Genomic DNA, 17,142 nt, shown 5'->3' with positions numbered 1-17,142 from the left:
ATCTTTAATAAGATTCCTAACAGCAAATTATACAGATTAGACAAAGATAAACTTATACAAAGATTTACCTGTGTACATAATATATTTATCATTATGGATAAATATATGTCATATACACGAGTCTCAGGTAACATAAACATGATCTACAATATACAATTAGGGTAAAAAAAAAATACAACCAATAGTTTAGGTGGGGGTTAAATGATCTACAAAAAAGTATGACTGGGATGTATGAACGATCTTCTAGTTTATCGTTTATCAATCAGTTATCACGTGTATCTCACAGTTGAAGGTTGTGTCCTTAAGTTGTCCTCAAGTTCTTCTTGACTTAAGTGTTATTATTCTTCAGTGACAACAATACAGTAGTTCATTTTTGGGAAAAAGTTTTTATAATTAGTGATTTTCTCTGAAATTTTTTTGGTTTAATTTTTTTCCAATTTTCATCTGAAAATGGTTGCGAAATCAACAACACCATATAAGATGTCCGAAAGCAGAAAGGTACGTTTTTTTTTTAATTTTTAAGAAAATTTTCGGGAAAATTTCAAAACGGTAAATTTTGTACATTTGTAAAGGAGAAATGTTAACACGGAGATTAGGTAATGTTAAAAATTGACTTTAAAAATTGCATTCATGGCATAAATTTTAATTTATTTCGAAGAAATTTTTACTTTTCGAATTATTAGAGTGTTCTAAGAATTTCGACTTATACCAAAAAAAAAAAAAAAAATTATCCTTAGCAAAATAAATACTGCAACATAAATGAAATACGTTTTTAAAACTCTTTTTTCTTCCCTGCGCCAACACCAACAGTCATATTTCTAAAAAAAATTGTTTGTAAATATTAAATACTAGCTTAATACCCACTTCGCTGTCCTTAAAAGTAAAGACCACAGTATTATAGCTTTCACCTCCCTTGCTCTTACTCATTCCCTTCCGATAACACTAGAAATAGGGATAGAGATTGATTTACACAGGCAAAATATATATACAGTTTTCAATTTCTTTTTAAATGTAAAATAGTCATAGTTCATTAAGTATATCAGAACAAATGGCCATAAATTCTATTTCGTTCACCATTTTTACAGAAATCTTTAATTTAGCTTTAAAATGATGTTAATAGATTGCGCAGCATGTTATAAATTATAGCTCATGTGTTATAGTCTAATGTATGAGCTGTATCATTGTAAAGTTTGATTCAAATCTATTGAGTAGTTTTTCGGTGAAAGCGTTACAAACAAACAACCTTATTTTCACATTCTTATCACATAGGGAAAGGATTAATTTCGATCTTCATAAAAATGAATAGGGCTTTAATAAGATAGTTTACAAGTCAATAGAAACAATTTACCTACTACAATATCGGTCTCAAATTGGGAGCTGTATGGGTAATCACGTACACAGAGTAAAGAAAAAAAGTAAAGGAAAAGTTTATTTTTTTTATCAAGGAAAATTTTTAACCGCAATAAAATATTTTCTGTAAACAACTCGAGGCTATCTTAATTAGTCGATAATAAAGCAACCGTACGTGCGATGATTGCAACAAAGGAAAATTAAGAGAATGAAAATATCCTATACCAATGAAGATATTACCGACAATTTAATTAAAATCAGCAAATACTACATGACTAGGGCTATCCTTTTTATGTACTACGGCACCCTCCTTCCCTTATCCGTACTGTAATCGAAAATCTTTAAGAAGAAGCAACAGTTTTTTAATATAATTTTTGAAAAGGGCATGTTCTGAATTGGATATTTTTCAAAATAATGTAAATGAAATTTATTTTTCATGAAAATTTATATTCATTTTCGATAGCACAATAACCGATTACTAAATATGTTTTATTTTTTATTTTAACAGATTCGGAAACCTTTAATGGAGAAAAAACGCCGTGCACGAATCAATGACAGCTTAGAAGCGTTAAAACAAATGTTACTCGAATCAACAACAAATATTCCACAAACAACCACTAAAAATTCGAACAATCGTCCAGCGAAACTTGAAAAAGCCGATATTCTCGAAATGACCGTACGATATTTACAAGATTTACATCAACGATATGGAACAACCAAATCTTCTACACCGATAAACATACCACCAAAAATAAGTGAAAAATCAACAAAATGTGTTCCAATTTTACCAAAATCAGAAGAATTTTACTCGAGTGATTCAAATTCGTCTATTTCATCTACAACAGTTCAAAGTCATTCACGAGAAACAAGTCCCGTTCCATTCCAGCATACGGGAAATAATCGATTAACCCCGGTGAAAAATGATACGCAATTTGTATGTATGCAAAATTCACAAGAATTTTCACAAATTGTTTGTTCGCAAAGTTTTACTGTACCAATAATATCTTCGACAGTTTCATCAAATAATAATAATAATAATAATATAAGATTACAGAGTATTCAACCAATTAAAATCACTCAGTTTGGTATACCTTTAGGAAAGCTACCCAATGGGGATTTAGCGTTTATTATACCTAATAATACACAAACAACACAAAATTCATTAAAAAAAGTCAATAATAACAATTCAATCAAAATAAATGAAAATAAAAACGTATGGAGACCTTGGTAATAAATACAACTATTATTAAAATGTAATTAATAAATAATACAGAGTGATTGTTATATTTTAATATTACGCAATATATTGACGTAATAGTTTTTTATAAACATAAAAGAAGGTGTTCAATTGAATCAAAAATTTTGATGTTATATTCATAGGTTCCATAGTGTAGCGGTTATCACGTCTGCTTTACACGCAGAAGGTCTCCAGTTCGATCCTGGATGGAACCATAATATGGATTAATTTTTTTACACCACTAGCTTGTGTTAAAAAATATGAAATTGTCTCAATTCTTAGTTGAAATTTTCATCACACTTCATATTATCATGAAAATAAAAAACTGCTCCCGAATAATAGAACAATGTTTTGCTACCATTTTTTAATTTTTTCTTTACTAAAAAAGAATAAAATAATATAATTTTATGGTGTTCTTAAGGATGTACGAGAGCCAAGGGTATTTTGGATAAAAGACTTGAGTTTTTTTATATGAAGCTGGACTAAGCTTTAATCAATTCTGAAAATTTTAGAGAGCTTGTCCAATTATTTAAATTAAAGTTAAAACCTTAATAAACATATATACATCCATGAAGTTATAATATAAAATTCATAATCAAAGTTGAAAATAAGATAAAAATAATTTCAACCCTAAGTCTAAACTTGCCCTGGCGCTCGTACTACCTTAAGCATGCTTATGATTTCTTATACAGCATAGGCAATATGTATTCTGATGCTTTTTTAAATTTGGTTTAATTAGCTCTGTGATCATTTAAAATAAAATGATATTAAAATTCTCCAAAAAATTTACTAAAATGAAAACCATGTAAAGAAAATAACTAATCAAACTTTGAAAAATGGTAGAATTCTTCAAAGAAATATGATACAAACATGTATCTAGATATTTTTCGTTTCCGTCTAAAAATTTTGGGAAATAATGGATACCACAAATTTTCATTTTGTGAAAATTCTTAAATAGGATCGAAAAAAATCGTAGAATAGTTATTCATTTATTAATTTTCAGAATATTTGTCAATCACAATCTTCTAATAACTTTTTTTTAACTTTATGACTACAAACTCGTCATGTAAGCAAAATAAGTTGCCTATCATTGATTGTTAAAACTGAATTTATTCTATCATAAAATCGGTAAAATAACTAAAATTATTTGAATTTTTGAAAGCACAGCCTATAAATTTAAACTTAAATGTATATATTTGTAAATAAGTTTAAAATATTCCTTTTTTATGATTACTTTAAATACAATTATTATATTTTAAGTACATAAATTTCAGTTTTTATTAACTTGAAATCTAATATTGTAAAATAAAAATCTGTGATAATAATAAGTTAAGAAATATTTTTATAATATAAATTATAAATATGTAATTATTTTGTATTTTTTATTCCTTCTATGAGAAAACTTCAACTTCATATTTCAAACATATAATTTTCGAATAATCAATCATCCTAATTTTCAAATTTCTTGAATTTTCGATATTATGTCTCCATTAAAAATAACACCGATGCCCCTACCATTTATTACAATCGTTTGTTGACCCTATTCATACAATGTTCATGACCTATTATGATGGGGACCTTGATAGTCTTCATTGAACAAAGACAACGAAATGGTTATATAATCTTATTGTTAATTAAAAATTAATCAAGTTATTTTCATTGGAATGTTCCCAATAAATGTTTAGATGTTTAAAATCAAAATTTGAATAAATTTTGGACGTTTGGAATGTTCACAAGCAAATTAAATGCGTTTCTTGACATACTGCTGGGTACCTATGTGACTATTAACATGGGAAATTGATTGGAAAGATAACATTAAAGCATCCAAATGTATTAATCCATTATTGGGAAAATTAGATTTCCATTCGACACCCGGTGTCTTAATTAGAATTACGAAAACAAGCTTCAACTGGGTTTCAGAAGTCGTTGTGTTGATAAATATTAAGAAACCATAATAATTTACAATAATGGGTACTGCTCGAATGTATGAATAGTCGCACAATCACTGTCTAATAAAAATAGCCTGGTCTTTTAGTTTAGGATATGGCGTGTGAAAAAATCCATGAATCCTAACTTACTGCCGCATGGCCAATAAGCTCCTGTGTCCATGTGGTACATTTTCTTCCGTAGAACATATATGGCAGAGCGGCCATTTTCGAGATAGAGAGGGAGGCGTTAAAATAAAATTAGTAAAAATTGAGAAAAAAATTTCTGCCTTCTACCAAAGAACCTATCAGATCGCACCTCAAAGATCGCACAAACGTTTCATACTGCTGGCAGATATTTCCCCCCTCTCGCTCCTCCCAAAGACCCGAAAAGGAGTAACATGGTTTAATTGATAGTAGTCGAGAAGAAATGGAGGGATATATCCATTGGTGCGGTCGTTAGGGAACTTATTTGGCAAAGAGCAGAAACTTTCAATTCAAGAAAATGTTTAGTGATTTATTAATACCTCTACTGATTCACTCTTTATTTACCCATTAATTGGTAATCACAAAAAATAGACAAACAATTTTAGAGACCCGGAATATTGTTGTAATTACGAATTGGTTGAAATGAGTTTGTTAGTTTTAGAGGAGTTGATTGGGTTCTGAAGTTTTTAGCTCTTCCATTCAAAAATCGGTTGATGTTTTCCGTGTTTATTTTTTCCGGTCTATATTTTCCTAAATCTCCTTTGATTAATTATTTACTTTCGAATATACAAGGTCTTTTTAATTTTCAGTTCAATACACAACAAGCGTACTAGTAAATTTAGATTGATGGCCTTTCTAATTTTAGGCCAATAAACTCAAATATCTATAGGTGTACTATTTTAAAACTATAAAGTAATTTTAAAGTGCCTTTTTGCTACGCAAAAGTATATTAAATACTTATAAAATAAATAGATCTTTTATATCGCTAAAAAGTCAATATTTATTCAAATAATATTTATTTTTCAATTTTATTTAAAAATAAATATTCTACTTATAATTTTAAATTATTGTAAATGCATTTACATTTTACAAAAAATAAAAGTGTCGCGGTAAATTTATTCGTCGAAGAGTGAAAGGTAATTCGTGTAAAATCGGATTGTACCGAATGGTGTAACTGTTGAAAAACTACTTGAAAAGTACTATTACATGTCTACTGTCTTTTACTATTTATATATTATAATAAAGTAAAATAGCAATAATATATAATAATGAATAATATAAAATATATTAATATAATTGATGAACATGTTTGAAATTACCGACATTAATAAGAATAAGTGCAACATTTTAATTAGTTTTAATCAATGTTTGTTAAAATAAAATTTTATTTATTATATAAAATATAATCCATGTGCTTATTACGTATTGTTCATTGAGTGAAGCAACTGCCATAATAATTTACAACAAATAAGGATTGTTACACAGTAAAGGTAAATCTTTTGATTTATATATTCTTAAAAATAGATCCGCATGTGGATCAATTACTCATCTATAATTTCCTTATCAATTTTGTAAATAAAAAAAATTGCATGCTTTTTTAGTAAACAATTTTCAAAGGTATATTTTATGAAGGACGATAATTATTTAAAAAAAAATTAATTATATAACTAAAATTATATTTAATAATGAGAACTGAAGTATGCAATACGTTTAAAGTATTTCGTAATTGTTTTTTCTCAGAATTCTTAAAAAATTTTTCCCATAGAATATAAAAAATTTACGCAACTGCATTTGTTATAATGAAATATTTTGGTCTTCTTTGAAAAATGAAAATATGAATTTATTTAAAAGTTTCGCAATGAGAAATTTTTTGTTAAAAGCCGGCTTTTAATGCAGTTTTTATTTATTTTTTCTGTATGAATTTCAAAAATTGTACAAAAATAATTATACCCTGCGACTGTTATATTGCTAAGTACATTGGTATGCGATTATTTTTTCCGAATTCTTTGGAATTTTTACAAAAAATTGATAACAAAGAAAGATACTAACTAATAATTATTGAAACTTTCTATTGTTGTTCGAATAGTATTTTTTGGCGGCTTAAAACACATTTATTTCAGAAAACAACCAAAGAGTCCAAAAATCACAAATATTTGAATTAATTCTTCATAAAATTTTTTCTTTTTTATTTGTTCTTACAAATTACTCGAATAACCTTAAGGTTTATCCCGATTTAAAAAATCACACAAAGAATTGAAATATTAATGGCTAGTTAAATAGATATTATTGATTTTGCAATTTTCTTAACTTGTTTGAAATAATGATTATAGGGGTCTTAAATATAGGTATACTAGCTCGACTCGTGCGGAATTCCGCTCCCGTAGTTACCGTAACCCGTGGCTACCCTGTACCCGTGGCTAAAAGCAACATACAACAAATTTCGTCGAAAAGTAGTGAAAACAATCAAAAATTAATATAAGGAGAACATGTATTAAAAATAGTAATTATTGATTTGTAATTGTATTAAAAATAGTAATCTTGAGTATTAGGAGAACATCTGTAAAAAATAACATGTTTGGCTAATAAGCTTATTATTTAAGCTTATGAGATATTTTTTCGTTCAAATTATTTGACCAGCGTGATTTTTCCTAAGCGGTACAATTTTTGACCGTGAGTATAATTTTCTTCAAACATAGACATAATAAGCTTGAAATGAAGGGTGAATCATGGAGTTTGATAAAGGAATTAGGAAGATAAGGGTAAGACAGAAAAAAACTTGCTAGAGTACTAATATATAAGATTCTTATTTTTTCTTCGTATTCAAATTTAGACCAAGCGAATATTATACAGAAAAAGAGAAAGTGATCTGTTAAAAACAATGTAATTCATTTTATTACTAAGTATTAAATACAGTTAAACCTCGATAAGTTCAAGTTCAAGATAAAGATTTAGTCCATTCAAGTTTTTAACTTAAAAAATGCTTAATGTATTTCGATACCGTAAAAATGAAAATGATACCAAAAATTTAAATTTTATTTATCAATTAATCACCCTTTTATACGTCTTTGTGAAAAATTCATATCGATTCTCGGTACACATTTCTGATAAACAGAGAATCGATAAGAATTGTTCACAATATCACATTTAATGTTATAGTAATAACACTTAGAATGGTTTAAGTTTTGTGTTTATTTTGACTGAGTATATATCGGTTTTTCATTTTTGTGAACAATTTTATTTAAATTATAAATATTATATAATGAGGCTAAAAAAGTTGAAATTTTAGAATGATTATAAAGCTTAAAGCTTGAGGAATATCGATAAAAGTTTTTTATTTATACTTTAAAATTTTTAAAAGCACTTATTGACTAAAAACCAACATTTAGTACGGCTTATCCATATACCACTATGTAAAAAGGGATGTTTTTAATAGTTAATATCTCGTAAATCTTTTACAGAAGACGTATTATATACTCATGACACAAAAAATATCAGATTTTTAGTAAAACTATAGTTTTGGTATCGAAACGCTTTAAGTTAAGTAAGTTTAAAGATTCAAATATGTATTTAATGTACTTAGTTAATTCGTCAATAGAAGATACTGGGTTTATCCGTATATTGAGTTATCGAGGACAAATGATCAGAGGCCTAAACTATTTCTAGAAGTTTTGTATTTTAATAAAGGAATTTTCAGGCTACCAGGGGAAAAATAACATTTTATCTGTTTTAAATATTTATTAGAGGCCTTAACGTATTCGAGGAGTGAGTTATGAGATTTTACTGTATTTTTGAATATCTAAATAAAATCAAATACAAATGTTTAAAGTCACGCAAAAATGTTTATTATTTTATAAATTAGAAGTAATTAACATAGTTGAAAAATCACTTATGATTTTCTTGTTTTAATCAAGAATATTACTTTGTAATCAATTGTTAACATGCGCTAAATATGGGTTTTCATACATATAAGACCTTCAAATGATCAATAACTTTGTCTATATTCGTGTATTAAATGATTGCTCTAAACGTATTAATTATAATTCTAATGATAAAATTCTCATCGTAACTTCATAAAATATTTTGAAATTAAATCGTAGCCTTGGTATTCCTGGCTGTTAATTTGAGTACTGTTGCACGATCCTTCATTATTTAGTTACCCGATTTATAAATATTAAATTTTTTAGAGACTTAGATCAATTGTATAGAGCATAGGAGCATAGGCGTTATTTTTATAGTCAACTAAAATAATTTTCAAAAGGTCTCCTTTAATCCATGTCTTGTTTTTTGACAAACTTTTCATTTTTCACTCTATTCGACATTTTGAATATTGTTTCCTCCTTGATAAGCTCTTTTCTTAGTTTTATAAGTTTTGGTGATTAGGAAATTAATATTAGGAAACATGAAATTAATCCTGATAGTTAAAACATCATAATTTTCTAGCAACTTAATAAACATGCCAAAATATTATAATAAACTTAACTGAGTTTTTGACGCCTTTATTCTGTAAATTTAACCGCTATATTAAATTACCATTTTTTTTCTAGATTACAGATTTATCGTTTAGTTTTTGAATTGACAAATTTCGCATAAAAACGGCAAGTTATGACAAAACCGCCTAGTATGAATAAAGAAGTTACATTAATTTTTTTTTGCAACAAATTCATATATAAATGAAAGATTAATTCATCTAAAGTATATTTAAGTAATTTTTACACCCGTTGGAATCATTCTAAATTCACGTTTTTCGGCTTGTTTCTATGGAAAATTACGTTATAATATAGTAAAATCCAGCTGAGAGACAAACCATTTATCATTACTAATGTTCTTTTATTATTTCTGCGTGCGGTAACGTTACAAAATCGATGTGTTGACACTGCCGTTTGAATTTATAGTTTAGTAAAACCATTTTCAATTGTAAAATATACATGAAAAATCAATTTAAAACAAATAAAATCAACTTTAGAAAAATAAATAAATAAAAACATCGGTACGCAATAGGTTACTCTACCCTAATTACAAAGTAAACAATTTTAAAATTGTAATAAAGATCATAATAAGATCCGTGTATATTGCTGTTTTACGCCGGGGATTTTTTAAATGAAAATTTCACTTGTTATAGTAATTAATTTGCAAATCATTGATAAGTACGTTAAAATGGCCAATTATTTATCTTAATGATGTCATGCAGATTGTTTACATTTTAAAAGTAGATCTTTTGCAGAATCATCTAAAATTTTTCAAATCATTTATGATTAACAAAACTAAAATAATAATAAAATAATTAAACTGTACCTATATCAAATTAAATTATTTTGATAAGATATAAATTAAAATAAATATAAAAAGCGACAAATTTTATAGTTTTGGACTTTCCCAATATGTCTTTTATACCGCAAAACAGGAAAACGGAAAATATTCCAATAAGGGTTTTTATTTGAGATTACTGAATTTATTCTAAGAATTATTAACGCATTTTTTTGAAACATTCTTAATCCGCCTATGTTGGGAATGTTGAAAATTTCTAAAAAGGTTTTTTGTCGTTAAAAAGCATTTTAACGTTTAGCATTGTTTTTTTGTTTGGAAATTATTCAAATAGGCAATTATTCAGGTAATAAAATTATGTAAAAAATTTACATTATGAGTTCCAAATAAATATTTATTACTGGTAAACAGAGTCCGTCACAGAGATGATTTTATTTAAATTTTCCTTGAACACTAGTATAAAAAAAAATCAAAGTTCAATATTATCTAAATTCATCAAAATTTATTCAAAATACATTTTCTTAAATTTAGAGTATTTGACTTCCTGATTACAAAATAAGTAATCTGGAAAAACTAGATTACTACATTAACAGTCTTTAGTAATTAATCATAATTTCAAGCAAAAGTTTCTTCATATTAATTATATAAAAATTAAGGCTTTCGAGTAAAAATTTTTTTAAAAATAATTTGGTGAACTTGAAAATAATCTTTTAATTTATTTAAAAAATTTATTCGTTATCAAATTTTGTATTTTATTGTTGAGAGCTGTTGAAGTATATTATTTAAAGTGCACATCAAAAGCTCTCAAAAAAATTGTAATGAAAAAAGTTTTATGGAATTTTGAAATATCTCCTGACCTCTAGTGATCAAAATATAAATTATTACAGAGTGGTTTGTTTCTGTGATCTATTGGGTATATGATGTCATCAATTTAATGGCGGTATTTAATTTTCAATTTAATTTTTATTAATTTCATAATAAAATATTCGTTATCAAATTATATGAATTTCTTCGCGCTGTGTAAAACGAAGTTGTCGCCTTCTGCCTCTGTCGGGGAGAAAAACAGTATGCACACCAAGGGAGCAAGTAAAGAATGTCTCAGATCTCGTTTGTTCTTATTTATAAAGCCCCGATCAGACGCAAAGACCAACACCAAAAAGCAAAGAAAATAAACAACAAGTGCCAATTTCCCATTTGATACTTGAATATTTTCGTTGTTGTTTGGTGTTCGCCTTCGTGTCTGACCGCAGCATAATATATTTAACGTAATGATATACATTCTCCAATAATAATAACATTAGACCTACTTATTATTTGTTAGTATATAAAAAAACTATTTAAGAAATTATAATTAATTTTAATTGGTTTTTTGTTTCAGTATAAAATCAAAAATCTTCCAAAAATGTGTCCATTATATCCGTTACAATATATTTTAATGTATTTAATACTTTTATGGCCATTGTGGCTATTCACATGTGTCTTAGCATATGAATTACCAAAATTAAGTGTCCAATATGAATTTGAAAATATTACCGTTGAAATGGATAAAGCAAAAGAAGTGAATTTTCAAATAAATAATTTAAAAGAGAATTCAATATCATCGATAAATATACTTAGTAAAGATCCAGATATTTTAAAAGTTGAAAGACAAATTGTGTTTGATGATGCAAATTATGATATGAATTATTTGAATAGTAGTTTCAATGCAACAGGCGTATGGCTAGGTAAGAATCCGACAATTTTTTGTTTGTTTTAGCTGTATAACTTGAAATAAATTTCAACAAAAACAGTACAGAGCTGCAACGAATTAAAACTTTGAGATAAAATGATAAAAACACCCTTTAGGGTAAACTTTCACAAACTTTGAATGTCGTATTTATTTATATTTAATCAAAATCCTAAACAATAAGTTTCAAGCTTTAAGCTTTAAAAATGACGTAATTTCCATACAAACTTTCATTCTCTATTTCAACCCCTTACAGCCCTTTTTTGGACAAAATATTTTTATAAGTTTAAAAAGTAGCCTATGTCCTTTCTCAGGCTCTAGAATATCTCGTCGTTTAGGCGTGATTACGTAACACAGGCAGACAGATAGAGTTATTTTTGTATTTATAATATTAGTAAAGATTTAAAATTTACTTTAAGCCAATATGCAAAAATCGAATTCTTTTATCGATTACTATAGCGACCCGATTTTATCGATTACTTTAATTACTTTCCGGAGGGGCCTTCTTTTACCCCTTTCTGAAATAGCGCTTGTTAATAAAAAAAAAGTTTTAATACACGTATGAAACCAATTTGAATACAAATACGATTTGACATGTTTCAGGCAAAACAGAAGTATTTATTCAAGCAATAAACCAAAAAAATGAAAAAATTAATATTACTAAAACATTACCAGCAACAGTCATTCGAAAAGATCGTGTTATCGATCATATTTTCACTGGATCCGTTATAACACTTGTCAGTATTCTTTATATAAATTTTGGTTGTGCATTAGACTGGTCTTATTTAAAAGAAACTATTAAAAAACCAATTGGACCTGTTATTGGATTTTTTGGACAATTTTTAATCATGCCTGTGGTAAGTTCTGTGTTTTATAAGATTTCTTTTTAAATTCGCCGATATGTCAAAAGTCACGAAAGCATTTTAATCATTTTGGTACTGACATATAAATTTGTGGATATCTATAAATCGTGGGTAACTTCCTTTCACCTAACTGGATTAGTAGTTAACTGAGTTACTTAATCCCAAGGGACCGAAGGGTCCCGACAAAGGAATGTCAACGACTTCGATTCTGCGTTTTAGCATTTATTTATTTCAAAGGTTTGTTTTCTATGATGATTGCTATTACGAACTGTTCCGCTAAATATTTCGAAGACTGTTTTGTTAGCAAGATAACAATTTAATTTCAGAAAATGAGAAGGGGCCAATTCGGAAATAAAAGTTTTTTCCGACTAATGTTGTACTTAATAACAATACATTTCTTTTCGTATTTTTTCAGTTAAGTTTTGTTTTGGGACGCTCATTATTCCCTGATTCTCCAGCATTGCAATTAGGAATGTTTTTTACTGGAGTTTCACCAGCTGGCGGGGCATCGAATATATGGACGTATATTTTAGGAGGAAATATAAATTTATCAATTGCTATGACTACAATAAGTACATTTGCAGCGTTTGGTAGGTATTTTTTCCAGAAGATCGTGGTCAAAAAATAGTCAAGACTTAATAGAGGCTAAATTTTTGTACAATATTTCCTTTTGCTTGCGTTTGTTGTGCTGCATCGCCTTTTTTCAGTATGAAAATTGAGCCCGCTGTAATAACAGCTAGCTACTATTTTAAGAACACTTTTTGTTTATTTGATTGTGGCCTTTTTTCTGCCTTGCGATAGAATATTACACCCATTTTTTAAAAGTGCCTCAATTGCATTCTATATTGCTAATAAACCACTAAAAAAATGAATTTTTATTCAATAGATGATAAGTTCCTTAAAAATGCATTTAAATTTTACAAGAAAACGCTGGAAAATACCCTATTATACAGATTCTACTGGCTACCGAAGATTTTTGCCTGTCTAATGTGCGAACTACTACGAGTTTTGCATCAGACGCAATGACGAAATTTCGCGGACACTTAAAACTGCAAAGATTGTATTTGGTCATGACTATTTTTTGTCAACGATATTACCTGACCATTAAAAATATTTAAATTTTGATGATTGCCTTCCATTACGAGAAATATTTTATATTTTTAGGGATGATGCCATTATGGATTTTCACACTTGGGCGTGTTATATTCAATTCATCAGATTCATTAAAAGTACCATATATGAAAATCGGACAATTTGCTTTTGCATTAGTGGTACCACTTGCTATTGGTTATTTAATACAAAAGTATGCGCCAAACTTCTGTAAAATTATGGTTCGAATTTTAAAACCGTTAGCATCATTTTTGTTATTGTTTATAATTATATTTGCTGTTGTTACAAATACATATTTATTTGATCTGTTTTCTTGGCGAGTAAGTTCAAAAATCGGGGGGAAAATAATTGAAATGGGATCGATTAAATTTTTATGTAAATCATAAAAATCTACATCATTCTTTAAAATTATTAACGTCAGGGTAGAATTTTTGAAATAATTTTATTTATTGAATTTCTTTGTTTTTAGATGGTGGTGGCCGGGTTAGGTCTGCCCTGGTTAGGATATTTATTAGGAATGGTAAGTGCGATTATATTGAAACAAAATGCCAAGGATGTATTAGCCATATCTATTGAAACAGGAATCCAGAATACAGGAATTGCGATATTCTTGTTACGAATTACCTTGCAACAACCAGAAGCAGATTTAACAACAGGTAGGTTTATATTCATCAGAACGATAAGCTGTAATAGTGTTAAAATGACCTCTGAAATCACTTCTCTGACTTATGAGATTTCTGTTTTATTTCTTATATATGTTCTCTGATCGGGTTCTAGAATAGCCGAGAATGGGTCAAACCAGATTTAAAAATAAAAGTTTTATTGAAACTTTCTTTTTTAAATTCAAACTTGGTTTCGCGCCCTTCTTTATATTATTATTATTTTTTACTTCGAGAATGATTTTTTCAATTTGTCCCAATTCATCTTTTTGGACAACTCTGAATTACTTCATTTCCCGACTAATACTTATAACTGTTGTGAATTCGTTTTAATACTTTTTAATTGGAAAATGGTCTCAAAAACAGTATTGAATCAGATTAAATTTCCAATTCGTTTGCTGCTAGCATATTCTTTTTCAATGCGATACCGAAATCGTTGAACAAAAATATTTACAATTAAAAATTTTAACAGTAGTGGCCTCTATTTTTGACTTTAGTTAACAATTAACAAAACCTGCAGAATGAACACTGATCTATTGAAATTGATCAAGTTTGAAGTATAAACTAGCGCCTTTAAATGAGTGGATTGAACTAAAAAAAATAAACGACGCTAGCGCATGTTTAACAGATTTATACTTCGTATGAAATCGTAACAAATTTATACTTGGCACAATGTTTTCATTTAGTTCCCATCCGTTTAGTTGTTAAAGCTTCAATATTAAACACATAAATTTATTTACGCGATATATAGAAATAGTAAATATAGTAAATATTTTTAATAAATAAAAAGCACAAAAAATTAGCGACGAGTTCAGAAAGTAAAATTGTGCTAATTGCAAGCAAGCATTACTATTACATCAGAAATAAACCCAAGTTTTGTATATAAATAAGCGGACTTTAAGAGTAAAGCTCAATTGTTAAGCAGATGTGAGCAATATTAAAATTCGACTCTAAAATTTGTATAAATACGACCCAGATACTATTCAGAGAGGTTTTCAACTATTGAAAACAAAATGTGCTTTGAAACAACAGGAGGTATTGCTAACAAAAATAAATTTGATTAAATAATTAATAAAAAAAAATTCAAAATTTTTAGTTGTTCCTGTGGCCGTAGCAGTTATGACACCATTCCCACTTATGTTATTATTTTTCGTTAAGAAATGTCGTGCCAGGTAATGTATTCTATTCAAGTTAATTATTTGAAAAACAAAATTATATTATTATTTCTATAAAGTCAGCGCATTTTTTACGTAAACGATGAATATTGATTATTCTAAAGTATTTATCTCTATTAATTGTAAAGATAATAGCCTTTTTCTCAAAAATATAATCTTTCATACTACTACTTTCTTCATACATTATTTTAATATTAATGAATATAAATATATTATTTTATTCATTTAACTAGCAGAAAATTTATTTAGCTCGCTCAAAATTTACTTTGTAAATGAATTTATTAAAATTTATGGATTTTCTTATAATTTTAGATATAATCAAAAGAAAACTGTTCTGCATATAATGGAAAATGGTAGAGACTTAGAGGATAAACAGCACGTTGAAACTCTCACCGCAAATCAATAAATCATCATATAAATCACTTTACATACCATACTAAAGCATAATAATTGATCTGTGATAAGACAAATAAACGCAATATTTTTACCACAAAATGCTTCTTTTTTGGTAGCATATCAATAATAACTAAAATAAAAGATATTTATTTTTACAAAGAAGAAAATGGGTAAAAAATATTTGTATTTTTAGTAGTACTTAAAAATGAAAGCTCGAATAGAATTTTTTTAATGAAATGTTGTGAAAAGAAATAAAAATAGATTTATTAGAAAATATAATCTTAATTCAATTTTTTTTCATTCCTATAAAATTAAAAATTTACAGTTTTACTTTATGAGTCAAAATATTATCCGTGATTTACACAAAAGTATACATTTTTCATAATTTTAGTATCATGAACAAAATTTTTGTATTTTCTTTTTTGATTTTTATTACTTTTGGATAATAGAGACCCAATAATTCTAAAATAATTTGTCCGGTAGTTGTTTCGGACATCCTATATGTTAATATGTACACTCAAAAAGCCTCCATCTATCCCTGGAACAAAATATTCTTCAAATCAAGCAGTTTAGCCTTAACTTTCCCTGCCGAATAACGTGAATAAGCCTGTATTTGGTAATTATTTTGACTCAAAAAATACAAAAGTTGGATTCATTCAAAGATTTATCGAATGCTTTCTTAGATATCTCCACAAATCGTATACGAGAGCGATATTTCAAAGCGGATAAGAGCGATCTTTCGAAATAGCCCAATCGTGACATGAATCAAATTTTTCTATTTAAAAAAAAATAAGTCAAAGTTTTACATATTCTACAAAATTTATTAAGAAAAAAATAGAAGCCAATTAGCTTCAGTTGATTATTTATTACATTTCAATTTTTAACAACTGAGCATGTGCACTGAGTTTTATACTTATTTAACCAACAGTTAAATAAGTTACCGGCAGTTTAAAATAAAATAGTAATTATAACCGACGATAGATGTCACCAACAGCGAAAATAAAAACATTTGAAATGAAATAGATAGTTTAGATATTTAAACAGATGGCAAATGACCTCGATTAATTTTAATTAAAAGGCAAATCATATTTTAATTATTACCATCTAAAATTAAGTATTTTCATTGACTCTAGTAAACCATAAAATATAATTTTTATTTAAGTAGTCGTTAGTTATTTTCATATTATTTAAAAGAAAAAAACATAAAAATGATCGTAAAAAAGTAGTAGGTATATAAACGATATTTCATATCAAAGCAATTAAAAATTCAAAACAATATGTGTGTTCACAAAACAATTAATTTTAATTGTAATTATGAGAATATTTTAAAAGAGAATCTTCATATCGAATTCATACAATCAAAAATGATTTCTTTTTTGTTTGTAATCAAAGTTTCATAAACCAAGTTTTTATTACAATAGAACAGCTACCATAAACACTGTTTTGTGTTT

The 17,142-nt window shown here is 27.2% G+C and overlaps 2 protein-coding genes and 1 non-coding gene across 3 annotated transcripts; all 3 read left to right on the top strand.

The window, feature by feature from the left end:
• Positions 1 to 391: 391 nt before the first annotated feature.
• On the top strand, positions 392 to 2,739 carry LOC123296190 (enhancer of split mgamma protein-like). The gene is made up of 3 exons (XM_044877651.1): positions 392 to 498; positions 1,859 to 2,521; positions 2,731 to 2,739. Exons 1-3 carry the CDS (start codon positions 451 to 453, stop codon positions 2,737 to 2,739), a joined length of 720 nt encoding a protein of 239 aa, XP_044733586.1. The 5' UTR covers positions 392 to 450.
• Positions 2,730 to 2,802, top strand: Trnav-uac. The gene has a single exon. It is a non-coding gene; the product is annotated as a tRNA-Val (tRNA).
• A 3,102-nt stretch (positions 2,803 to 5,904) lies between these two features.
• Positions 5,905 to 15,790, top strand: LOC123295257 (ileal sodium/bile acid cotransporter-like). The gene is made up of 8 exons (XM_044876528.1): positions 5,905 to 5,990; positions 11,141 to 11,486; positions 12,092 to 12,345; positions 12,767 to 12,941; positions 13,516 to 13,781; positions 13,931 to 14,117; positions 15,217 to 15,292; positions 15,608 to 15,790. The coding sequence occupies exons 2-8, from the start codon at positions 11,165 to 11,167 to the stop codon at positions 15,699 to 15,701; spliced, it is 1,374 nt and encodes a 457-aa protein (XP_044732463.1). The 5' UTR covers positions 5,905 to 5,990; positions 11,141 to 11,164; the 3' UTR covers positions 15,702 to 15,790.
• Positions 15,791 to 17,142: the final 1,352 nt, after the last annotated feature.

Source organism: Chrysoperla carnea, chromosome 3, assembly GCF_905475395.1.
Source record: "Chrysoperla carnea chromosome 3, inChrCarn1.1, whole genome shotgun sequence".
NCBI lineage: Eukaryota > Metazoa > Arthropoda > Insecta > Neuroptera > Chrysopidae > Chrysoperla > Chrysoperla carnea.
The sequence above is the reverse complement of the archived record's forward strand: the minus strand, read 5'-3'. Positions and strand labels throughout refer to the sequence as shown.